General features: G+C 31.9%; 3 protein-coding genes across 7 annotated transcripts; 1 reads left to right on the forward strand and 2 right to left on the reverse strand.

Annotated features, from left to right (window-relative positions):
- Positions 1–569: 569 nt before the first annotated feature.
- On the reverse strand, positions 570–4899 carry LOC101262730 (putative late blight resistance protein homolog R1A-3). Of its 5 annotated transcripts, XR_011221772.1 has the most exons (5): positions 4590–4899; positions 4413–4461; positions 1449–4056; positions 1164–1260; positions 570–900 (listed from the first exon to the last, which is right to left on the reverse strand). XR_011221772.1 is itself a non-coding variant. In XM_010324556.4 (4 exons), the coding sequence occupies exons 3-4, from the start codon at positions 4052–4054 to the stop codon at positions 1257–1259; spliced, it is 2610 nt and encodes an 869-aa protein (XP_010322858.1). In that variant the 5' UTR covers positions 4055–4056; positions 4413–4461; positions 4590–4899; the 3' UTR covers positions 953–1256. The 5 variants fall into 5 exon arrangements, 3 of the variants coding, with proteins under 3 accessions (XP_010322858.1, XP_069155370.1, XP_069155371.1); XR_003247234.2 differs by lacking the exon at positions 4590–4899 and having other exon boundaries at positions 4413–4585; XM_010324556.4 differs by lacking the exon at positions 570–900 and having other exon boundaries at positions 953–1260.
- Positions 4900–15139: 10240 nt separating this feature from the next.
- LOC101262429 (putative leucine-rich repeat receptor-like protein kinase At2g19210) lies at positions 15140–17019 on the forward strand. Its single transcript, XM_004241900.5, has 3 exons — positions 15140–15270; positions 15573–16125; positions 16312–17019. The coding sequence occupies exons 1-3, from the start codon at positions 15192–15194 to the stop codon at positions 16781–16783; spliced, it is 1104 nt and encodes a 367-aa protein (XP_004241948.1). The 5' UTR covers positions 15140–15191; the 3' UTR covers positions 16784–17019.
- An 812-nt stretch (positions 17020–17831) lies between these two features.
- On the reverse strand, positions 17832–20720 carry LOC101262125 (transcription factor bHLH87-like). The gene is made up of 2 exons (XM_004241899.5): positions 19209–20720; positions 17832–18702 (listed from the first exon to the last, which is right to left on the reverse strand). Exons 1-2 carry the CDS (start codon positions 19795–19797, stop codon positions 18116–18118), a joined length of 1176 nt encoding a protein of 391 aa, XP_004241947.1. The 5' UTR covers positions 19798–20720; the 3' UTR covers positions 17832–18115.
- Positions 20721–25765: the final 5045 nt, after the last annotated feature.

Consider the following 25765-nt stretch of genomic DNA (forward strand, 5'->3'; position numbering starts at 1 on the left):
AATTCACCATTGAGTTGTTATTTGAAGCATTCTCATAGTAATGTTATTGACTGCTAATAAACTGTCTATGTCTCGACCTCTCGATTTCTTTTTTTTTTTTGTTAGTTCAATTAGGTGTGTTGTAGCATACCAAATAAATCAGACTTTTCAAGCTGCAACGCATTGTACAGGAGTAAGAAAATATGATTCATGATTTAAAGTTTAGCCTATTGTAATACTTATAATTTTTTTTTTTGGGATGCACGTTCCCAAGAAACTAGTTACTTAATAAATGTGAAACTTAATTTTGATATTTATATTGTAATTTAATTTTTACCTGCATTTTAATTTTTTTTCCCATGTGTATCCATTTTGTGACAACTTTATAAATATGTTGTTTGAAATTAATTTTAAGTTGATTCATGCATGCATTTACCAATTGAACTAAATTAGTATTTAATTCTTTAATTTAATAATTGTGGTTTGGCTACCCAATCACAACAATATCAAAGATTGGCTATACCCATGGGATTACATGTAAGAATCTAATTTTAAAATAAAAATAAAAATTCTAAACATGCCTCAGTATATTAGGAAAATCAATCAAATTAATAATGTGTTATATATTAAATTACACAATATTTTCCTCCATTGATAATAATAAGGCTTTGAAATATTCAGAAATGTATTAAATTACACAATATTTTCCTCAAATTGATAATAATAAGTTATTTAAGGCTTTGAAATATTCAGAAATTTGATTGAGCAGTCGAGTCTTTTTGGTACGTATCTCCACAATTTGATTCAGAAATTCTCATTATCTTTTAGGGCTTTGTAGCCGGGAAACGCCATTTCCGGCCATCCGTTATATTGTTGCTCATCCGATAAGTGTGTTGTAATATATATCTTAATTGCATTAACCTGCTGGCATGTTAACACCTTCAACATAAGGAAAGTTGGTTTGCAAGAATGGTTATAAAATTTCTTTATTCTCCACGTACAAAAATTCTATAACCATGAATTTTTAAAGAGTAGTAAATAAATCGGACTAGTCAAACTCGTCAGGAAATGACAATGTAATTCTAGTCATATAATGTTTAGCTTGCAAAATTAAAGAGCAACACAACCTACATAACAATCAGGTCCTTTAATCATTGTTATAAGGAACATAAAAGAGACTTAACTTGCAGAATGAACAAGTTACAAGTGATCTCCCCTTGTTAGAGAGTCGAGTCGAGTCAATCGTACGCACGCCATTTTCTCCACAACTTTGCTAATCACCTGTCAACAGCAGAAGGGAACTCATTTATGATTCTTGAATCAGATCAATGATGTCCAGAGGACAATATAACAAACCTATGTTGGTCGGAGAATTCCTTGACTATGTTCATGAGACAATTTTGAAAGTAAAACAAAGCACATAACATAGATATAGGTAGCAATAATTTTTGAAACAGTAGGAGTCTTACGGATGATTATAGATGAGGACACTAAGACATTCATTCCCTATGCTCTCCTGTTCTTCTTGAATGTTTTTGCCTGACGTAGCAGCGGATATACTGCATTTATGCAACTCTATTGATTCCAAGGTACATATGTCCCCAAAGTCTTGAGGGATTTCCTCCAGGTTCATGCATCTTTTCAGAAATAGGCGTTGCAGCTTTGGGAAGTTAACGCTACCAGCTTTCCAGTGCTTCAAACCTGTCCAACTGATTAGGAGGAACTTAAGTTGCTTGAAAATCTCTTCATCGTTTAACATCCACACATCACCAAGAAATCCGTTGTCTTTAATTTTAAGCACCTCGAGGTTTGGCAATGTTATAATATTTGCCATGTCTTCCCATGGTAAACTAGTGCAACTTAAAGTCAACCTCTTCAGTGATGCAGGCAAAACATACTTACTTGGGATTTGAGAAGGCTGTATCCCGTCATCCCTGTACTTCAAGATTTCAAGTTTTTCTAAACAGGAAAGGCTATTTAGGCGCTCTCTCTTCATTTCCATCAGATAATTTCCAATAATTTTCAGCTTTTTAAGATTGGGAATAGCAGAAAATAATTCACAAGTGCAGCTACTCAAAGCTAGACGAGAGAGTTCCTGTAGATTTTGTAGCTTGTTTGATGGAATAGGGAAAGAAAAGAAGTCACCGATATGAAGATGCCTTAGGTTTCTCATTTGCCAAATTCCCTCAGGAATGGTTGGAGGTAATAAACCTGCAACTCCGTAACCAAGAATGAATGTCTGCAGATTATAAAGCTTTGACACTGACCAGTGAATATTATCATAACAAGTGAATTGAAGGTATCTGAGTTGTACTAATTTTGTTATCTCAAGTGGGAACGTTGGAAATGTATCATTTAGGATTGCTAACACTCTTAGCAATTTGAAGGACACCAAAAGAGGAACTTGTTTAGAAAGTTTTTGAAATCCATCGAAGAAGTGCAATGTTCGGATGATACTGGATAGCTTCCAAAAAGCAGCCTGATTGTGTGAATGGAAACAGTAGCGACGAGTACTTCTAAGCTTCTCTGCCGAAGGATTAGTGGCTTCATGAATTCTAGTAACCTCTAGGAACTTCTCTTTCTCGGCTTCTCTTAAAATCAAATCACGAATCAGATCATGGACACCACATGTTTTTGTCTCGCCATTAAAACTCCTGTTTCTAACCATTACCAGATTCCTGCTAACAAGATCCTCCATACAATCTCTTCCGACTAATTCATCTGATATAAAACCCTCAGAAATCCATAAGTTGATCAATCTAACAATGTTAACAACACTGTCTTCGGGAAAGACTCCCATGTAAAGGAAACATGGTTTAAGATGATCAGGTAAGTAATTGTAACTCATAGCAAGCACTCCTAGACATATATCTGATTCATCAGCAACAACTTTACTTACACTTTTGGAAACATCGTTCCAACTTTCTCGTGTTCTAGAAATTTTAGAGAGATGTCCCGCTACCACTAGAAGAGCTAAGGGCAGTCCTTGGCATCTTTGTGCTATTTGTTCTCCAATATCCTCCAATTCAGGAGGACATGCATGTTCTACCCCAAACACTCTGTCACGGATTAACTTCCAACTATTATCCAAGTTTAAGAGGTTCATTTTATGAGGATTGCTATCAGGATCTGCATGACTAGCAACCTCTTCTTGCCTACTAGTCAAAATAATTCGGCTCCCATTGTTATCATCTGGAAAAGTTCTTGTCATAAGATCCCAGACCTCACTACTCCAAATATCATCCATTACAACAAGATACCTCCAACCCTTTAACTTCTTGTATATCATATCCATCAACCGATCAATATTAGACTCTTCATTGGTCTCTTCTGAAGTAGAACGAAGAATGTCCAACAGCATACCTCTTATCCGATACTCTTGAGATACAGTCACCCAAATATGGATGTCAAATCGATTCCTAGTTTCAAAATCATCAAATGCCTTTCTAGCAAGAGTGGTTTTTCCTATTCCCCCCATTCCTAAAATGGGGATAATCTCTCGACTTAATGTTGGCCCTTTTAGTCTTCTGATTATTCTCACGAGGTCATCTTCAAGACCCACGACAATATTTTCTGGATTCAGTTTTGCAACATTTCTAGATGAATGACCAGGCAACAAATCCTCATTTGTAGTAGTATCATCATAGCTTTGAACTTGATTTGTACCAAAACTGATGCCCATCACATTACTCTTCACAGCATCAATCTTTTTTACAAATGGTAGCAACGTTTTGCGTATTGCCTTTCTTTCCCTTGTTGCATCAATCTTTCCTACAAGTGTTCTCAAGAAAGTCTTGGATAATCCCTTTTTTTTCATTATTCCATACATGATCTTTAGTTCAATTACATCTTCTGCTTTTTCGACTTCCATTCTAATCTCTCTCTCCAACTCTTCAACCTTTCTACAATGTTTTTGCCTTCTCTTGCTAGTGCTCTCAAGAAAGTCTTGGAAATATTCAAGACTATCATGGACAGAGTCCACCATTCTTCTTGTTTCATCACTTATCAAATGTGGTTTTCGCTGCACGAGTTGCTCCAAAGATCGTATCAGAGAAATCACAGCAGCATTAGCCATCTCTATGTAAACAAAAAACATCAATTTAGTAGAGCAGCAGCATTACCTCTTGTATTGTGTAGTTACTTAAACTTTACTGAATTCTATCACAATTCAGTGTAATAACGTAGTTACCTTAAAAAATTAGTTATTATTTAATAACAATGTTTCATCTTTTACCCTACTTTTTTTGTATATAGTAATTCTACTCTACCCCTTTCTTCAAATTGATGATCCTGTCATATTTTGTAGAACAGAAAACGATACAATCTATCCGAACGTTATATACATTAAAACAATACGATAGTAAAACAATATATAATAACAATCCAAACAGAGTACAAATTAGATTTGTAATTTGTAAAAATCAAGTACTTACCTAAATTTAGCTGGTTAGAAACTATTTAATACTTGTACATAAAAAAAACCTGCAAAAGTTCAAAATCAAGGCTGCAGTTTGTCGGTAAGAAAACTAAAAGGAGAAACTGAGAAATCAAAAAAACCAAATCTCCCAAATCAAGAACAAATTAATCTGCAAAACTTGACTTGTTCAAACCTGAAAATAAAAGCCACTGATGTATTTTGTCCTCTGCTGGTGCATAAAGAAATCTCCACCATTTGTTTGTTAAAGGGATACATTAGCCAATTTTGGGAAATGAGTCAACAAGTCTTTTTCCTATATTTTCTTTTTAAAAATACTTCTCCGAAATTTAACTGGTGACTATAATAGTTCTTTTCTTATAATTAAAACTGAATTTTTATCTAATTTTTAATTAAAATTCAACTTGACTTTTATGTAATCAGACAAACAGAAATAAGAAGGAACATCTCCAAATACGAAATAAAGTTAGGGAAAAATATAATTAATCCAAGTTGACTTGCATAATATAAACATTCAAATTGAAATAGAATAACGAATTTGATGAAAAAAGAGTGTAAGATAAAAAAATCCTTTGTTGTCAAAATCGTAAGCATGTGATGTCCCATTATTGAGAGATGACCTTGGGTGACTTAGGGATTTTTAATTATGACGCACTACTTTTATTCAAATGTATAATTGAAAAAATGGAGAGAATAAGTAATAGGGGAGGATATTCATCCAGTGACTTGATATAGTGTAAAACATTTTTTGAAAATAATTTTTGCTTTTTTTAACAAAATCTAATTTTAAAATAAAAATTCTAACAATAATTTTAAACATGCTCTTAGTATATTAGGAAAATCAATCAAACTAAAGTCTCATTAAACCTTAATTAAAGATGAGGTATTAGCTAATTCATATTTTGGGCTGCGGGATCTTGAAATAAAAATAAATATAAAGATACGTATCTCTATATTTTAAATTACACAATACAGTAAAAATAACTTATTTTGATATATGTTGTGAACCAAATTAGCTCTATAAAGGCCTATAGATAGAAGTGGTGAATGAGATTGGACCAAGTAAAATGTTGGAGTGTTTTATTTAAATCCAATTAACTTTTGGTTAAAAGGAAGAATGAGTTTGAAAGAAGGGTTTATGCATATTGAAGAAAGTGTTTGTCCTTCTCCTCTTCTTCTAGAATATAAGTCCTCATCTCCATTCTCGTTCTATCTTAAATTACTCTTATTTCAATATTTACATTATAATCTATCTTAAATTACTCTTATTTCAATATTTCCATTGTAATCTGTAATTTGATTATTTCAATTCGAATCTTAAGGTTGTAATCCTTTTTTAGTGCTCTTATATAGTGAGGATTTCGATTTGTTACAATATACATCTCAATATTTGAATTTATTGAGCTACTAATATTGAGTGTGTAGTTTTTATGACAAATGTGGAAAGCTTTAATGGTGAATACATATGAAAATTAAGTGACTTTAAAAAATAATTAGATTATCTCTCTTTTTTGACAAATAGTTTTTAATGGTGAATGCATATGAAAATTGAATGACTTAATAATCAGATTGAGTGTCCCTTTTATGACAAATAAGTAGAGCTTTAATGGTGAATACATACGAAAATTGAGTGAATTAAATAATCAGATCGAGTCTTTCTTTTATGACAAATGTGTACATTCCCTAATAAAAAATAAAGTTAACTTAACATCTAAAGTCGTGTATATATTACCTAATTAAAAATTAAAATTAAGTAATTAACTTAACATCTTAAATCAAGGATATTAAATGAGATTGAAAAAGACGAATGATATGGACTGCCAAATGATAAATAAAGATGGGTTATTTTATTTTGATTCCTTTCTTACGCACTGCACTAATTGTTAGTGTGATCACTTACTCATCCAACCAGCCTGATAATATTCTCAATAATACACTAAAATATGATTTAGGGGATCATAGGATCCACAAAATTAGTGTATAATAATAATTTTATCAAAATTTATGTGTTTTGAACTATTTTTCCAATATATTAATTATTGGAATTGGTTAATTTTACTAGTAGATTGTTTAGTTAGGTTGTTAATTAAACTTTAACTAATTGTTTACTATTGGTTGATTTGTAAATTAGTTAGTTAGTTAGAAAAGTTGTTAGCAAGTAGTTAGTTAGTTACTATTTCAGCTGAATATAAATACTTGTGTAAATGTAATCTAGTGGGTTAATTCACTCAATGAGCATTGCTCCAATTCTTCACGTTTATTGTGTGAGTTTGATCATGGTATCAGAGCCCTGAATCGAGGATCGATTCAACTGCAAAAATCAGATTTCCGCCATTGTTGATCCTTTGTGGAAGCAGAGGAAGAAGTCCTGCCATTGTTGTGGAAACAGGGGAGAAGTTCTGTCATTTTAGATTCTTTGTGAAAGCAGAGGAAGAAATTTTTTTAGCCATTTTAGATTCTTTGTGGAAGCAGAGGAAGAAATGACTACTGGAGAATCAGGATCGATTGGAGAAGCATCTGCAACAGAAAATGTTGAGACATTAGAAACGATTGAGAAGAAGAGGAATCATCCTCTTTATCTTCATCCGTCTGATACTCCTGGATGTGTGTTAACTACTTTACAACTCACAGGCATGGAGAATTATTCATTATGGAGTCGATCTATGCTTATTAATCTTCGAGCAAAGAGTAAAGTCGGTTTTGTGTTGGGAACATGTAAGAAGAGTAACTATAAGATGGAATTGGAAGAACAGTGGAGAAATGTAATTGTTTTGTGCTAGCTTGGATAATGAATACAGTGTCTAAGGAATTATTAAGTGGCATTGTATATGCTGATGATGCAGCTACAGTATGGAATGATCTCAAGGAGAGATTTGACAAAGTTGATGGATCGAGGATCTACCAGTTACATAGAGAGATCTGTACAATACATCAAGGTAATTTGACTGTTTCTGGTTATTTTACAAAATTGAGGCTATTATGGGATGAATTTGATGCATTTGTACCTCCACCTTCATGTAATTGTGACAAGTCAAGAATTTATGTGGATCAACAAGCCTATCTAAGGCTATTTGCATTTTTGATGGGGTTGAATGATGTGTTTGGTCAAGCTCGTAGTCAGATCTTGATGATGAACCCATTGCCAAACGTTAGTAAGGCCTATGCTATGATAGTGGCAGATGAAGGTCAAAGGATGACTGCAGGTACACAATCAAGAAGGGAAATAATGGAACCTACTGCACTTTATGCAGGAAGAGGAAATTTCCAGAGGAATAATGATACAGGAAAGGGAAACATGCAAAGAAACAACATGAGATCTTCACAATTGAAGAAAAAAATTGGGATCAAATCTGTGATTATTGCAAGCTGCAGCGTCATGTCAAACTTGATTGTTTCAAGTTGAATGGTTATCCACCTGACTGGAAGTTTAAGAAGAAACCTGAAAATTTTAATTCAGGATATGATCAAAATAGCATGGGACAGACACAAGGTATGAAAGCAAATCAAGTGAGAGTTGATCAAGGAATTATACAAGATGATTTTGCACCAATCTGCAGAAAAGAAGAAGGTCAAGGAGTGAGATCACAAGAGGTTTCAGCACTGGCAGCTCAACCTACTTTCACTCAAGGACAATATCAGAAAATTCTACATATGCTTGATAAAGAAGAAGTGGGAACTTCAGGATCCAATATAGCAGCAAATATGGCAGGTATAACAGGAAATATTGATACAGCATTATCTGTAAATTCTACTATGAAAGAGGGATGGATAATTAATTCAGGAGCAACTTTTCATATGACTCATAATATGCATAGATTGCATTCTGTTTGCAACTTTTCAGATCATTTAAATAGAAGTGTTCATTTACCAAATGGAGAAACTGTGTCTGTTACACATTCAGGAAGTTATAAGACATTAGGAGGAGATTTGTTGAAGAATGTTTTGGTGGTTCCTACGTTCAAATTTGATTTGCTCTCAGTATCACAATTAACAAAACAGTTGCATTGCTCAGTTAATTTCTTTCCTGAGTTTGTTGTTTTTCAGGACCTCTCCAATGGAAAGGTGAAGGGGATTGGTAAGGAAGTGGATGGATTATACTATCTCTCTAATCAACAATTACATAGAGAAGAGAAGGATAATGAGATGATTATGATGACACACAACAGGGTGTTACAACAGCTGTCTTTGACTCCAACTTCAAATGATATCTGTAAGAAATGTTCTATATGTCCACTTGCAAAGCAGACTCGATTGTCTTTTCCTTTGAGTTACTCAAAAACTAGTAGTATCTTTGAATTGATTCATTTAGATGTTTGGGGACCTTATCATGTGACAACACATAATGGCTACAGATTTTTCTTGACTATTGTTGATGATAAATCCAGAATGACATGGGTATATTTGATGAAATTGAAAAGTGATGTGTTTCACATTTTACAATCCTTTTGTGTTCTTGTTAAGAATCAGTTTAACAGGCACATTAAAATAATAAGGTCTGATAATGGAGGAGAGTTCTTTAACAAAGAATGTAATGATTTTCTGATTACTCATGGGATTATTCATGAAAGTAGTTGTCCATATACTCCACAACAGAATGGAGTTGCTGAAAGAAAACACAGACATATACTTGAAGTATCTAGAGCACTCAAGTTTAATGGTCATATACCTATAGGATTTTGGGGTGAATGTATTCTTACAGCTGTCTATTTGATCAATAGACTACCCTCAATAACATTGGAAGGGAAGACACCTTATGAGGTGTTTCACAATGTCAAGGCAGAACTTGATCATTTGAGAGTTTTTGGATGTTTAGGATATGTTACCAGATTGCCTAAAGGAGACAAATTTTCACCAAGAGCTTATGCTTGTGTATTTCTTGGTTATCCTGCTACTCAAAAGGGCTATCTTATGTACAACTTGATCAGCAAGAAATTTGTAGTAAGCAGAGATGTAATTTTTAAGGAAGATATATTTCCTTTTCAAAAAATGGTTACTAGACAACTGCCTTTGTTTCCTAGTTCTACATTGGATACATATCAGGATGATGAGGAGCAGAATGATAAGATGAATGACATAGAAACAATTATCCCACAGGAACAAACATTTCCTGAGATTAACATGCATAATGGCAGTGCATGGAATGCAGGCAATGAAGATATTGAAAACATAGATGTGATAAATGAAGGTGTAGAGAGTAATGTTGATATTCCAGTGTCTGATGTTATTACTGAAAAACCAAGACAATCTCTTAGGAATTCAAAACCTCCTATATGGATGAAAGATTATATTACACAAGTTTCAGACACAAATCAGCCTTATTCACTAAAGAAATACATGTCTTATAAAGACATTTCTCCTAGTTATGCAGTGTATCTATCCAAGTTTTCTGTTGAAAATGAGCCTAGAAGTTATGAAGAGGCTATTAAAGATAAAAGGTGGGTTGATGCTATGAAGCTAGAGATACAAGCTTTAGAAGAAAATGGTACTTGGGAAGTAGTTAAACTGCCAACAGGAAAGTCTGCAATTTGATGTAAATGGGTTTTTAAGATCAAATATCAAGCTGATAGGAAGATTGAAAGGTTCAAGGCTAGGTTGGTGGCAAAGGGATACAACCAAACTGAAGGTATTGATTATCAAGAGACATTTTCACCAGTGGTAAAAATGGTGACTGTTAGAGCTATAGTGGCTTTGGCTGCTGCTAAGCATTGGATCATTCATCAAATGGATGTATTCAATGCTTTCTTACAAGGAGATTTGCTTGATGAAGTATACATGGAATTACCTAAAGGATTTAAAATGAAGGAAGAAAACATGGCCTGCAAGTTAGTTAAATCTCTTTATGGTCTTAAACAAGCATCTAGGCAATGGAATGCAAAATTGACTAATGCCTTGTGCAGTTCAGGTTATATACAAAGTCACTTGAATTATTCTTTATTCACCAAGAGAAGAGATGATGGAATTGTCATTGTTTTGGTTTATGTGGATGATATTTTGGTAACAGGAAATGATGCCAATTTGATAGAAGAAACCAAACATGTACTGCATAGTCATTTCAAGATTAAAGACTTAGGAGAATTGAAATATTTTCTGGGAATTGAATTTTTGAGATCCAACAAAGGAATAGTTATGAATCAGAGGAAGTTTGCTCTAGAAATGATTTCTGAAGTGGGGTTAGCTGCTGCAAAACCAGTAATGACACCACTAGAATGCAACATGAAGTTAACTAGTGTGGAATTTGATGAAGGCAATGTCACTACTGATGACTTATTTACAGATATTAACAAATACCAAAGGCTTGTTGGGAAGCTGTTGTACTTAACTAATACAAGACCAGATATAGCATTTGCAGTACAGTCTTTGAGTCAGTTTATGCAGAAGCCAAAAAGGTCACATTGGGAGGCAGCATTGGGGGTGATTAGATACATCAAAGTTGAACCAGGAAAAGGGTTGTTGATGAGTGCAAATACAACATCTCAACTTACAGGATTTTGTGATGCAGATTGGGCTGCATGTCCAAATACTAGAAGGTCTGTGACTGGTTTTATATTGAAGTTTGGTGATTCTTTAATATCTTGGAAGTCAAAAAAGCAAAACACAGTGTCTAGAAGTTCTGCTGAAGCAGAATATAGAAGTTTGGCTACCTTAACTGCTGAGATTGTTTGGGTTAACAATTTGTTTCATGAATTGGAAGTAAAACTAACAGGACCAGCTACCATTTTCTGTGATAGCAAGGCAGCCATACAAATTGCTGCTAATCCTGTATTTCACGAACGGACCAAACATATTGAGATAGATTGTCACTTCATCAGAGAAAAGGTGCAACAAGGACTAATCAGACCTACATATATACATACAAGAGATCAGCAAGCAGATGTACTGACCAAGGCTCTAGGGAGGATTCAACATGAGACCTTAATTAGCAAGCTAGGATTCTTGAACTTGTTCAATGCATCCAGCTTGAGGAGGAGTATTTGAGTTGGTTAATTTTACTATTAGATTGTTTAGTTAGGTTGTTAATTAAACTTTAACTAATTGTTTACTATTGGTTGATTTGTAAATTAGTTAGTTAGTTAGAAAAGTTGTTAGCAAGTAGTTAGTTAGTTACTATTTCAGCTGAATATAAATACTTGTGTAAATGTAATCTAGTGGGTTAATTCACTCAATGAGCATTGCTCCAATTCTTCACGTTTATTGTGTGAGTTTGATCATTAATTGGAAGAATATTTATTATTTCACCATAGATGCAAATTATAGGATGAAGATGATTTTGCATAACTAGAGACCCATGTGACTGCTTTATGGCTCATTCATATAACTTTGTAAATTTACTTCAAAATAGCGATAAATTTGGTGAGTTCATTCTGCATTTTCTTAGTAACATTTCCCCCAAAGAAAATCAACAAGTTCTTTCTAGCCATGGATTTCGTCAATCGCCAAGACCAATTTTATTTTTTTCGTAGTGATAATATTTTAAAATATTCACTTATTTAGAATTTAATATATACATAACTCACCTTCAAACCAGCTACTAATCAGGGTGTTCTTTCCCATTGATCAAGTATTCTAATTTCTGTGGACATGTAGCCACTGCATCACATACTAAACAGAAAATAACATTAAACACTTAGGACATTATAAGTAGGGGTGGCTCAACTCTAAAGCCACAGAAGCAATGCTTTAGGTACCTAGAAAACAAGGCCTGACATTTCTACTTATTAATTTGTTTAGTTCACTTCAATTTGAATCAATTATATTTTAAAAGTTGTTCTTCAATTTGATGACGTTTCTTAACATTTCAAGCTCAAACTTATTAGATTGTCAAATAATTAAATTTGAAAAGACTTTGTCTTAATTTTGAATGTATTTTGAAGTCTAACAATAACTGTGCTTTAAACCTATTTTTGTAATTAAATGAAATACAAAATATATACAAGTAAAAAAAAGATACTTTAATTGATTAATTCAATCAAATGAAGTCTCAGTTATTATTTTTGATATTTTTACCATTCTAGAATATTTTGATAAGTATCTCTAACTGCTCAATTGAAATCTTCCTTCATTTTATATCATTCATTTTAGAGGGAAATCTGATAAGAAATTCAGAATAAATACCCAACATTCATTATTTTGAAAGGCTAGTAATTATGATTGCCTAGCTCCAATGTTTATGTTGATTTGCTAAGTTATTATGTTTATCCTGATTTGCAGTTTCTAGTAATTAAATTGAAGCATGAAGTAGATCTAATGTTCATCTTTATTTATAGTTTTTAATAATTATGTTCAAATTGATTTACAATTTTTAGTAATTATATTTATCTTGATTTGTAGTTTTTAATGTTGTTGGATTAGTATGCCTATACACATGGATTTGCTCATCCATACGACGGGGAAACATACATTTTAATGCTAACGTATCTGTGAGTTCACCTTTTTAATTTTACATTACTTTTGTGAGGATCTGATAGTTTGGAGAACGGGTTCTATGTTTGTAATGTTGCTATAGGTGATGGGACAGCCAGAAGTATCAAAAATTGAATAGGTAAATAAAAATATTTAACGAATGTGTGCATTAAAAATTTATAAATTAAATTACGTGACATTAATGATTAAAAAAATTAAAATTAACTACATAATATTTAGTTTTAATATTCATGTTTATTTAATTGGATGTGAATGGACAAAGAAAAAATAAAGAGAAGATCCAATATGATTCAAGATTTCACGAACCACTTATGACTAGCAAGGAAATATAAAAAAAAAATTGAATTAAACGAGTTTATTAAAAGTAATTTTATATGGAGTCAAGGAAACATAAAAAATAAAAAATAGAATTAAACGTGTTTATTAAAAGTAATTTTATATGGAGTCTATATCACTTTTAGTAGCTTTATAGAAAAAATTGAATAAATAGGATTTGCTTATTAAATTTTAATTAAATAATTACTTTTGAATTTTGTTTAAATTTTTAAGAAAAAAGCAAAAAATCAAAAGTCGAATCAATTGGCAACTCAACTTTAGTTTAAAAAGAATGACCATTTTGGTATTTTGACATAACTTTAATTTAGAACCACAAGATTAAAAAGTCTCTGAATCGAACCTGCACGCACACCGAGTTGCACACACCTACGCTTTGTAGAATCTAACTAGGCTACGATATATTACTGTAATTTTAGGATATCCCAAAATATATATTTAACCATTTATAATATTATTTTATTATATATATAGTGTAATTTCTGACGAAGGGTGTCCTGTCATCGTAGTGTAAGGCTTGTGCTCGACTATAATTTCGTGGATTTTGGATTTAAATGGAATGTCCACGCATGGTTTGATGGGACGTGGAACCGTATAGCTACATTTAGACTTTGCATTGGCAACTGGTATATGATTCAAGTGCAATGGGATTTTTGACATTACATGCACACATTCGTTAAATATTTTTATTTACCAATGTCAGCATGTCTGTTTGAAACAAATGGTCGAGGCTTGTATATATCCTATTTCATTTTGTTTGGTGTATTGTAAGCTTTAGAAGTTAAGGGAGATCAGATACTCCTTGACACCGGATGAGATGTCTAACGCTGGACAAGTAGAACAAATTTCCAAGATTGTCCCTTCTTCTCAAAATACATCAGTTAGGGATAGCTCTCTCAATTTAGTAAGCTTCATAGGACCAACAAAAATTAAAGACTACCCACCCTGACATCAAATTTCATTTTGGGGCTTTCGATCCAATTGACAGATACGGGTTATAAGTTTTGTAACGGTGAGATATAAATGGACGTATAATACATCTATTAAACAAAAATTGAGGGATAATTTTTATCCTTGTCCTATAAATAATTCTATATAGCAGTGAACATGTGGCAACTAAAATAGCTGATCTCCAACATAGCGAGAAGTGAAGTGGCATTCACACCAAATTGTCGATAATGCATATATTTTTGTTCGTTAGAAAATATTGTATTGCTATCCTTTGGAATGAGCAAAAGCCACAATGAGTTGACTTGGATAACGTATTGTAATAGGATTATATTTTTATTTCATTTTTCAAGGAATTAAGAATATGATTGTGGCCCAAAAATAATGTTCACTGAAATCAGTTTGAACGAGTCCAACATTCCTTCAAGGCATAGTCAGTATCCAGATAAATCAGCTAGTTTAAATAAATAATCAAAGACGGAGCTAGAATTTTAATTTTATCAACTCTAGATTCTATAATGACTCTTCAAGTGTTCACAATCGGATACTAAACTTCTTATTTTTACATATTTAACGGATCTCTTAACACACAGATATAATTTAGCAAAACCTGCTGAATTCGGCTGAACCGTACCCTAGCTCCACAACTTCATAATTGAAGTGGTTAAGTTGTTCATTCCAAGAATTGATATATGTACAACACGGGAGCAATCAAGATCACAGCCATAATGATCTATAGTTGAAATGATTTTTGAATTCTATAACCTGCAATTTTTGGTGGAATAACATCTTGGACATAAACTAATAAAACCTATTGTTAAACTTTGTTTAAACGGTTATCATATAACTAATAAAGCAAGGTAAACTGGTTGAACAATTAAAATTGAAAGCACATTTCATGACACAAGCATTTTAAGATAATATAAGTGTTGCATTCACCTTGCTCAGCAATTGATATCATGATGGCGTTTACCAAATCGCTTGGAAACAGCGTAGAATATATAAGGCAAAGCCTCAAAGTTATTCTCACTCAAACAACTAAAAGTCAAAACTTCAAGATAACAGATTAATCCAGATGTTGAAAGGCTTCCTCTTTGTTTGGCTTATTGCTTTTTCTTTAGCAACAATAGCTGTTGCACAAAACAACCAAACAGGTATATGCTAATTAGTAGTATATACATTTAATTTACGCTGCACAGGGTCCGAAAGAACTCAATAACTTTGACTCAGATCTTATTAGCTATGGGTTCGATCCACCTTGTTAACTTGGTTCAAACTTCATATATCTCTCAAGTACACATTCAACATGTACAACCTACTAATTCACAACTCATAAACTTTAAGTACACTCTGAATGGTTGTGGTAAAAAAATGAGTAAATTTAAAATTCTAGATCCATCTGTGTTTCTACACCTAGTTAAATGCTCATGTTCTGTTTTATGTCCATCTTTTACAGGATTCATAAGCCTAGATTGTGGAATACCAGCACGTTCAAACTATACAGATATAACAACAGGACTATTTTACACTTCAGATGTAGGTTATGTCAGTGGTGGGGTGAAAAATAACATATCATCAAAATACCAATCCAATTCCCTAGAAAGACAATTTCTCACAGTTACAAGCTTTCCAACAGGGACCAAAAATTGCTACACTTTGACTCCAGCTCAAGGAAACTCTGGCAGATACTTGATAAGGGCAAGTTTTTTCTACGGAGATTATGATAATGGAAATGATCGATTCCCCTATTTTGATCTTTACATTGAAGAAAAATATTGGATCACAATCTCAATTTATAATGCTTCTATACCAATTCAAGAGGAAATTATACACACCCCTTCTAATGCCTCTATAAATATTTGCCTTGTCAAGTTAGATACAACAACTCCTTTCATTTCAGCCTTAGAGTTAAGGCCTTTGAATAATACCATATACAAAGCAATACTCAACAGTTCAATGGAACTTTTTATCCGTCTTGACTTTGGTTCCTTAACCAATCAGTACGTTAGGTACTATACGTTTATTATTTCAATCTATTTTAACTTGAAGATCAAGATGTTCTAGTGAACACTTAATTGTTTTTCTTTTTAATCACATAATAATATATACTTCCTCGACCACTTTAAGGCAGATCGATCTTAAGAAATCATTGCTTACTCCTCAGTAGCTCATATGAATCTGGTGACTATTGGCAGGTACAGCAATGATGCATGGGATAGAGTTTGGAGACCATTTCAATTGCCGGGGACATTAATTATTAATACAACAGAAGAAATACTTCAGAACACTTTCCAATTACCATTGTCAGTAATGAGCACGGCGTTGATACCTGATCCGGAGACTGATCCCAGTCCCGATACCTTGACCTTTTTCTGGTACTCTACTAATGCCACGGACAAGTACTACTTATACTTTCACTTTGCTGAAGTTGTTAAATTATCAGAGACAGAGACGAGGGAATTTAGTATTTATGTCAATGACAACCTTTATTATGGACCTCTGTCTCCTGCCTATTTGTCCACGACCACAGTGTACACAGTGAATCCAGGCAGTGGTATCGAGAGGTACGATGTGTTGATTAACAAAACTGAGAGTTCAACTCTTCCGCCACTCATTAATGCTATCGAAATATTTAGAGAGCTAAGAGGATATAAACCGGATACTTAAGATAGAGAACCGAAAATGAATCAGCATCTGACCATGGGGTGGAGTGAAATAAAGTGAATTATTCATCAAGGAAATTGAAGGTCGAGATGGAGAACTTTTGGGTGTGCGTGTTGTTGTTGTACATTTCGTTGAATTTACTCATCTATGTGGATGAAAGCTAGTTCAATTAAGGCTAATTTTGAGTTTTACTGTACAGTTTGTTGAATTTACTTATCTATGTTCCACTCCTTTTATTATTTCTGAGATTCAACAAATTTCAATGTTGAAAAATAGAACATATGGCTCCTGTTGATCCTCCTAGATAGACAACGGCTAAATAATTTTAAAAAGAAGTGGGGCTACGCTGCATCAAAACGATTGCCAGCCAAATGAAAGCATTTTTTAATAAAATTGTCAAGAGACAGTTGCAAAGAATGTTTGACACTTGACAATCTTTGTTAATGAAAATGTCAGCTAAGACAAGCAACATATTTTTATATTAACCAAAGTCAATGCCTTTTTTCCATTTCATAAGGTCATAGTGTTGGAAATCTTACTGAAAATACTTCTTAGAAATGAGAGCGGACCATGTATATGTTGATTTTGAATTTTTCACGCACACAAAATCACTTTCTAGACACTGTCCACTTGAAAAAAAATAAAATAAAGAGCAAGTTGGCAGAGCAATAAACCAAGAATTCAAATACTTCTTTATTTCTTAACAGAATTTCCTATTTTTAGCCAAAAAAAATCAGTAACCTATTCTATCTAATCAAAGTTAATTCCTGTACCATCCCAAAAACAACTTGCAAAAGCAAGCATTAATGTATTGTCAAAGTCCAACATCCACCATCACATCTTTCATCAACAAAATTTGTACACTTCTGGTTTCAATTTTTTTTCTTCTTCTAGTCTTTGCATAAAACATGCTTCTAATAATCTTTGAAATGGGTCATACTTTTGAATTTAGTTGGACTAGACACCAGATAGAAAACCAAAAAATAGTAACTAGGAATGAGTTTTAGTATTTAAACTAGTTTAGAGTAAGTGTGATTCGAATCCACAAGTATTTAGAGAAATGTTTCTTTGCTAGCTGACATATTCATATTAAATGAAGTCCCAAAATACAGTGAACACAAAACTAAATATATAATGTAGTAATCACATCAAAATATGATACACCATCAGGTCGCGCAAATGATATCTACAAGTAAGCCTCCTTAATATATGAGATTTATGATCTAGATAATAGAACATGTTACCTGTTGTAACATGTATATTTGACCTGATAATACGTTTTTATTTTTACACTGCCAACGTATATTAATTAAACTCTTCCCGGGATCTCGTATATCAACACTTAGGGTGATGGACTGGATTGAGGTTTTGCATAGGAAAATGTGGTTGCAAGGGAAATGGGTAGTTGATTAATGGTATTGAAGATAAAGAAGTAGTAAAGTTATTGTTAGTGATACTTGGGTCTATATTAAAGCCAAAGGATTCAAAGGCATTCACTTGTGTCCTTAAGAACTTGAGATAGTTTGCAGCTTCATCAAGCATGGATGCAGTGTCCATATTGCTTCCTCCTGGTACCAACTTCTGCAATATCCTTATTCTTTCGCTTATCTTTTCCCTCCTTCGTCTCGCTGCAGCTGTTTGTGGATCCATTGATATTCTTACGTTCTTCCTCTTCGGCTTCTCTACCATCACATCTTCCGTGACAGAGCTCACTGGCCTGAATGCTGCTGCGCGATAAATCATTTCCTTCATTTGTGCAATTGCTTCTGAATCACGATCAACTATTGAACAAGCCGAAGAACTTGCTTGCTGGAAATTGATGTTTGATGAACTTGGAAGCTTGTATTCTGATCTGGATTTCTTGGACTTAGGTTGATCATTTTCCGAAATGAGCTGGATTACATAGTCTCTGTTCGAGGAATCTGTTGTGACATAATATAATTAAGTATTTGAAAGTGTATCATATTCTTCATAAAAAAAGTTTTAAATCAGACAAAAGAGGCCTTGCACTCAACTCTCATAACGAATTAGAACTTTTAACGATTCAATATGGTAGCAGAGTTGGCTAGAGGTCTTAAACTCGAATCTCACTGTCATCCAAAATTAGTAATCCGACAAGTGAGGGGCCTATCTGGACAGATTCTTTCCTTTCCATTTTAAGTGGCGACTTTTCTCGCACGAATGTCAAATTACTTAATTTTTAGGCTGTATTCAGACAAAGACTCAATAAATATTTATATATACGAAAATAATATAGTAAGTCACCATAATTAATAAATTGATTCAAAATACTTTTTTTTTAAAAAAAACATGATCAAATAAGTTTTTTTTTTTTTTACTCCTGAATCGTATAGTGTAAGAGAAATTAATGTACTATTTATTTAAGCAATTAAAAGTGTGCCGAAAGAGAATCAAGAGGTGTTCTCACCTGATTCGAGCAGAGCATCGTGGCTTCTCTTGTCCATATTGTAATATTTTGCTTCTGAAGATCTTATCAAATTGTTACACGAGACTGTTGCATGAAGCTGATTAACAGAGTAGTGAATATCGTTGTTGTCATCGGCATCAATGGGTTTCGATTTGTAGGCATCAATTGCAGATTCTCCAGATGAAACTACATTGCTAGTGTGGATATTCCACAAGCTTTCAGAATCATCAGAAAAAATCACATCATCTAATTCGCCTGATGTGTCGGTGTTGCTTGTATTTGTTGCAGAGAGCAAGCAATTAGGGGATTTGGTTTTAGAGAATAAGGAAATAGAACTAAGATCCGCCATTAGGCTACAAACTGGGACTTGATTATTACCGAAATAAGGCAAATAATTGTTCCCTGGAGGAAAATTAGAAGAAGAGGAGTCAATTTTACGTTTAGAACAATCCCCAATTGAACCTGCTCCTGATTTAGCAGCAACAGAGTCCGCAGCCAATCTCGTCGCAGCTTCTTGACGCTGAGAGATATTCCAACTAGAAAGGATGTCGATTGGATCAAATGCAGCTCCAAATTCCTGAAAATTCATGGCTTGATTCGCCAATATCAACTTGCTGCTGAATTGAAATTAAAGGATTAGCTTTGCTACTGAAAGGGCCAGAACGGTATGAATTGTACAACACTAAGCTTGATAAAGTGTGCAGAATCTGAATAAGTGAAGAACTAGCAGCAGAGATGTAACAGAATTGCCCAGTTGTTGATGAAGGAGATTGTTCTAATTTAAGCTGCAATATGTTGGTCGGGAAACATGCTTATATAGACTAGCACAAGGGTCAAACAACTTAATTTTTCTGTGTCAATTAAAATATACAATTTTTAAGTTCTAAAAAATAAAAATAAGTAACAAATTTAAAAATTACGTAAAAATATAATACATCAAATAAAATTAAGAATTTAAACAGTGATCTCCTTTTGACTCTTCAAATAAAATAACTAGTAGGTAATATAAAGGTGAAAGAGAGGGAGTATTTTTGCTTGGACATATGTAATATATATTTATCTATATGTCATTTAAATTTAAATTTAATCTTTAAAAAAGTAGGTAATAATATTTGTTACAATATATGCATATCTATAACTTAAATAATTTTAATATTTTTATATGTACAACAACCTCACGAATATAACATGACTAAAGTCATAATTATCGTCTTCTTTATTTTCTCATCTTTTTGCGAAGGTATTGAAAAATCCAAATAAGAAAATCACGTGAGTATCATTTCACTGATGCAAATACACTTCCCAACTATATCAAATACCACAAATAATTTCACATGAGTTGCACATTTTATAGGATAACGTCGATCATATTAACATTATAGATTATAGTACTGTCAAATTTTGGAGAGGTTAAAAATATTATTTTTAACAAATGAGATATAAACATTTTTAGAGAAAATAAGTGTTTTAAGGAATAGGAGAAATTATTTTTCAAAAATAGAAAATAAAAAATTGATACACTCTACTATAAATAAGCTAGATCGAGTCGAGGGGAAATAAAACTACAATCCTTAAAGAAGAGAAAAGGACACATTTGTTTCAAAGGACCACAAATCTACCAAGTATTATTTCATATGTCTCTTCTTCATTTCAAAGGAATATTATTCTAAAAAATTTATAATTATATTCTATCACTCTAAGAAAAGTAGGAAATTAAAAATATTTTCCTCTTGGAGAAGCAGCAAATTATTATTGGAAAGTACACAGGCTAGGCAAGAGTACTGTACTCTTATCTATTACAATTTCTTTTTACTTTGTTTTAAAAAAAATATATTTATCTTTTTAATAAATTTTTATCTCAATCTTTTACATAGTATAATAAGATTACACAATTGTGATATCTATTTAATTTAGAGAAAAGTATTGAAAACATCTATGAATTTGATGTGAATTATCAGGGTTTTTTTTCTCGAAATATTGACAATATAATAAATAAGTTTCTACTTGATTTACTAAACTTAGACACGCACCTGATATGTCACATGAAATAGCAAGCGATCTCAATTATTGTACAAGCATGAGACTCTTAATACAAAAGTTAAAGGAAGTACCCTAAACTTGGCGAGAATTTGAAGATGTATTATACTAATGTTAAAAGATAGTGTTATATTTTACTTCAGTTAATCAAGTAAAAAGGTATCTTTAAAACTGTCAATAATTTGGAGATGAAATCAATAATTTATGCCGAATTTAAAAATATTTTTAATACTTCTTTCTTAAATTTAAGATCAATCTTTCTACTATATTAATATCAAAACAAAATAAATCAAACGGAATAACTATTTGTAAAAGAATTCTTATTCTTAGGTTTGGAGTCTTCCTTGTGGGCCTATAAACATAGTGGGTCTTAAAGTTGGGGCAGAATTGAACTAAGTCGGCCCACTTAAGGAAGTGGTCCATCCACATACTCCCATCATTCTTACAATTGTCAAATTCAAAAAGTAAATGGTCAGTTAGTCTTAGATTTGTCTGTTTCGATCCTATAACTTCTTTTTTTTTCCTTTCATCGGATATTTAGAGTTTATATTAAATTTTTAATTAAATTTAAGTCGTACATTGCAAAATTCACTTGGAGATAGCATTCTCAATAAGATTTTTTTTATATACAAAATTTGAATTTGAAATTTTTAATTAAGTATAAAACACACTGATCAGTGGATTTGAATGGTGTCATTTCACTTCCTCACTACATTCAACACTTCCTATTATTGCCACTTACACGTGAAGACAATAGCCTAATGCACACGTGGAAGGCTCTGATTGGTCAATCGCACAATCAGATAGCATTATACCACATGGGAAATCAATGATTTGGACTATCTCATATGCCACGTACAGAGATACTGGCTAACGTGTTACGTGAGAATTGAAGTTTTCTTTTTCGAGACTTTTGTTTGTTTTAGGATCCGAATAAATATAAATATTATGGTTTAAATAAATAATTTCAAAGTCAAAAAAAATATATATATATATATATATATTAAAGTATTTAACATTTAAATTTACATACATAATATCATTACTACTTGAACATACATAGCTGCGCCCGTGCTTGTTCATATAATAGCAAGGATCTGCTTGAAGTTGGCAGATACGATGATAAGCATGAGCTGGCTGATCCTGAAATAGTTCAATATTGACTCCTATTTTCTTATTAGATGAATTTGATTTGATTTATTCGATTGTATATAATTAATAATACACTTTTCTGTGATAAACGCACATTAACAACATTCCAAATCTGCTGATGGACTCACTTGTAACTTTTATGACCGTGCATCAATTGATTTAATTTTGAAGTTTATTAATTTGTGAGTATATTCAATTGTTATAAATTTGTTAAGATATTAACTCATCGGTTATTGATTTATCGATCATTATTTTTATCAATTTAGTTATCGATCTAATAGTTAAGATTTCACACAAAAAAACATTGAAATTTACTTAGAAACAAGATAACAAATCAAATGAATATTAAATCATGCATATGAGTTGACAACGCTCAAACTTTATCACATTATAGAATAACCGAGAGTTTAAGACATCCAACAATAAGAGTATGAAACCGAACACTATGTCAAGGACTTTATATTCCAAATGATATAAATATAATTATTTAATTTACTATTGAGTTATCAATTAACCCGCTAAGAAAAAACCTCAAACCGATAACCCGATAATAAGAAAAAATCAAATCCTTTTGTGAAGTGAAACCACTCAACCAATTAACCATTATCATTAACCTAATAACTTATTTTCAATTCGATTTTAAGCAGACCTACTTGATATTCCTTTGAGATGAAATGAATTCACGAGAGTTCTTTGATTTGATGAAGATGCATTGTACAAAGTCAGAGAGTGTCATATTCAGTGTCCATAACAGGTTGTAGGTGGGTGATCTGGTTCAGTCACTTTCTTAAAAAAATTTCTAGAGAAATAACCTAGCTAATTAAACACCAACCCTATCCCAACTACATCTTGTTTGCTAGTACATTATTAGTTCACTGCATATTTCTACTTACTGTTGTATTCCTAAATTCCCAAAATCTTGCCCACTCCTTGGCAGTGTGATTGGACCTACCACCTGCGTGACATTTCAATAAAATGACAAAATAAGTCCTTTTACGTTTAAAGTTACCTTGGTGTACTGTAAATAATCGTGGGAGGAAAATAAGGTGAGTCGAAGGAGTTAGTAATGAAATTAATATCTAATGACCGACAGAATTGCTTGGATAGTAAACGCTCTTCACTTTCAATCTTAAAATTATAAGTGTGAGTTACTAAGAAAGCAAAGATGATAATTGACACTACTAAAAACTAACTTCAAGCATTTGTGATTGAAGTTGTAAGATTTAGCATTTGAAGTTAGACAATGATATTTTGATATTTTTGTCTGAAGTTGTTACCCGTTTACATGGGCTCTTGTTTGCAAAGAAATTGGGCTTTCCAAGGGATTCAACATAATTGGGAAGTGGACTATAAGTCTATAACCTTAAAAGGACTTGATCCATCTTATATTTAGGCCGCCTTTAATTTTTGTCATTTTAAATTGAACTTATATCTTAGCGAGTTTATATAATCCCTTTTATAAGGTAAAATTATATGGAATGATAAACATTCCTAAGTAATTATATAATAGGGGTATAGTTTAATTTATTTACTTTCTATAGTTATAGTTTTTTTTTCTATAATTAATGGGGTTCACCACCTATTATATAACCAATTGTGTAAAAACCTTTTTTTTTTTTTAATTTTGTATATAATTTTACACAAAACAATATTATCTCTCCTATTTATATTCCACCTTTTTCTCCTACAATTAATACCTCTATCCAATTTGAATTTCAAATTGTCCAAAATTCAATTACTCCCTCCCGAAGTTGAATTCAATTTTCGTAGGTACTCCTAAATTTTAGTCATTTTCCATTTTTTCTTCTTCTTCTTCAACAATTGTATATGTATTGTGTTTCTTATGTTTTTTCATATTTTTTGATGAAATAATCGATTGTTTGTTCTTATTAGATCTCAAATTAGTCACAGAATGAATGAATCATCTTCATCTATGACGATTACCAGAGGTATTCCATTGCATGTCAATTTTGTTGACAATTTACCATCATTTTCAATGGGTTTAACTCAAGATTTTGGGGTTGATGTAGGGTCTATGGTAAAATCAAAACAAGTTCAACATGAACAAACAATGGAAGAATTGAGATCAAAGAAAAAATATGACCCTACGACAGTTCAAGAAGTTATTAACAATGCTAAAGCTAGAGGCATTAAAATTGTACAAGGAGGAAGAAAGAGGAAAGCAGTAAACATTTATTTAGAGGAAAATGCATGTGAAGTTGACGGATCTGAAGAACATCATAATCATGAGGTAGTGGCTTAAAACACAAAATTTAGATACAATTTTTTTGTTACTTAGATGTCAATATACAAAAAATTATTGTTTAAGTAAATTTTGTATTCACGTAATTGTATATAGTATATTGCATGTTTAGTACACACATGTTTTAGTTATATATTTGTATATGTATCTGTAGATTTGATTACTTTATACATACTTTAAGTTATGTATAATGAATAATATACTAAGTCTTAATAGTGGTAGTAGCAAATTGTATATTAAAGACTCATTATTATTTTTGTTTTTGTATATATATACAAAAAGTAATTGGACTTAGTTATACAGATGAAAAAAATTTCATATATGATTATAATTTGTATATTTTATTAGTTATATACAAATTATTGAAGTTAATATATATTAAGTTTATAATACATATACAAAAATTGTAATTTGTATATTTTAATAGTTATATACAAATTATTGAAGTTAATATATATTAAATTTATATATTATTGGAGTATATACAAAGTCATTTAGACAGTTGTATATATTGCCATGTTTAACTAATATACTCATATACATATATTAATATACAAAAAAGGTAAGTTTGTAGACATATACAAAAAATTAATTTGTACATGACCTTCTTTTAAAATTGACTGTTTTTGTATATATTATACAATCAAATTACTGAATTGATTTTACAGTGATATTCTTTTTAATATACAAATACTACATCAAAAAAAAAAGTATATAATTGTATCAAAAGCAAAACACTTACTTTATGGCTATATACAATTATAACCAACGATTACTTGTATTCACTTACACTGATCTTCTTTGTAATATAAAAATACTACATTAACAAAAAGTATATAATTGTATAGTACGAAATTTCTGCTTAAAAAATCATATTTTGAAATTAGTTTTTCAAAAAAAATAAAATAAATTATGACACCACAATAACGAACGCACATAAATCAAAATTTGTAAATCCAATAGAACATTGTATAATTATTGCAATATTAAACATGAATTTTCATCCAATGAACACTTACCTGAATTCGATTACAAAGAAAAAAAAAATTGATGAACTGTTGTTTCATAAACAGCAAAAACAAGTTTATCTTTTGTTTCAATTGCT

This window comes from Solanum lycopersicum, chromosome 6, assembly GCF_036512215.1.
Source record: "Solanum lycopersicum chromosome 6, SLM_r2.1".
Classification (NCBI taxonomy): Eukaryota; Viridiplantae; Streptophyta; class Magnoliopsida; order Solanales; family Solanaceae; genus Solanum; species Solanum lycopersicum.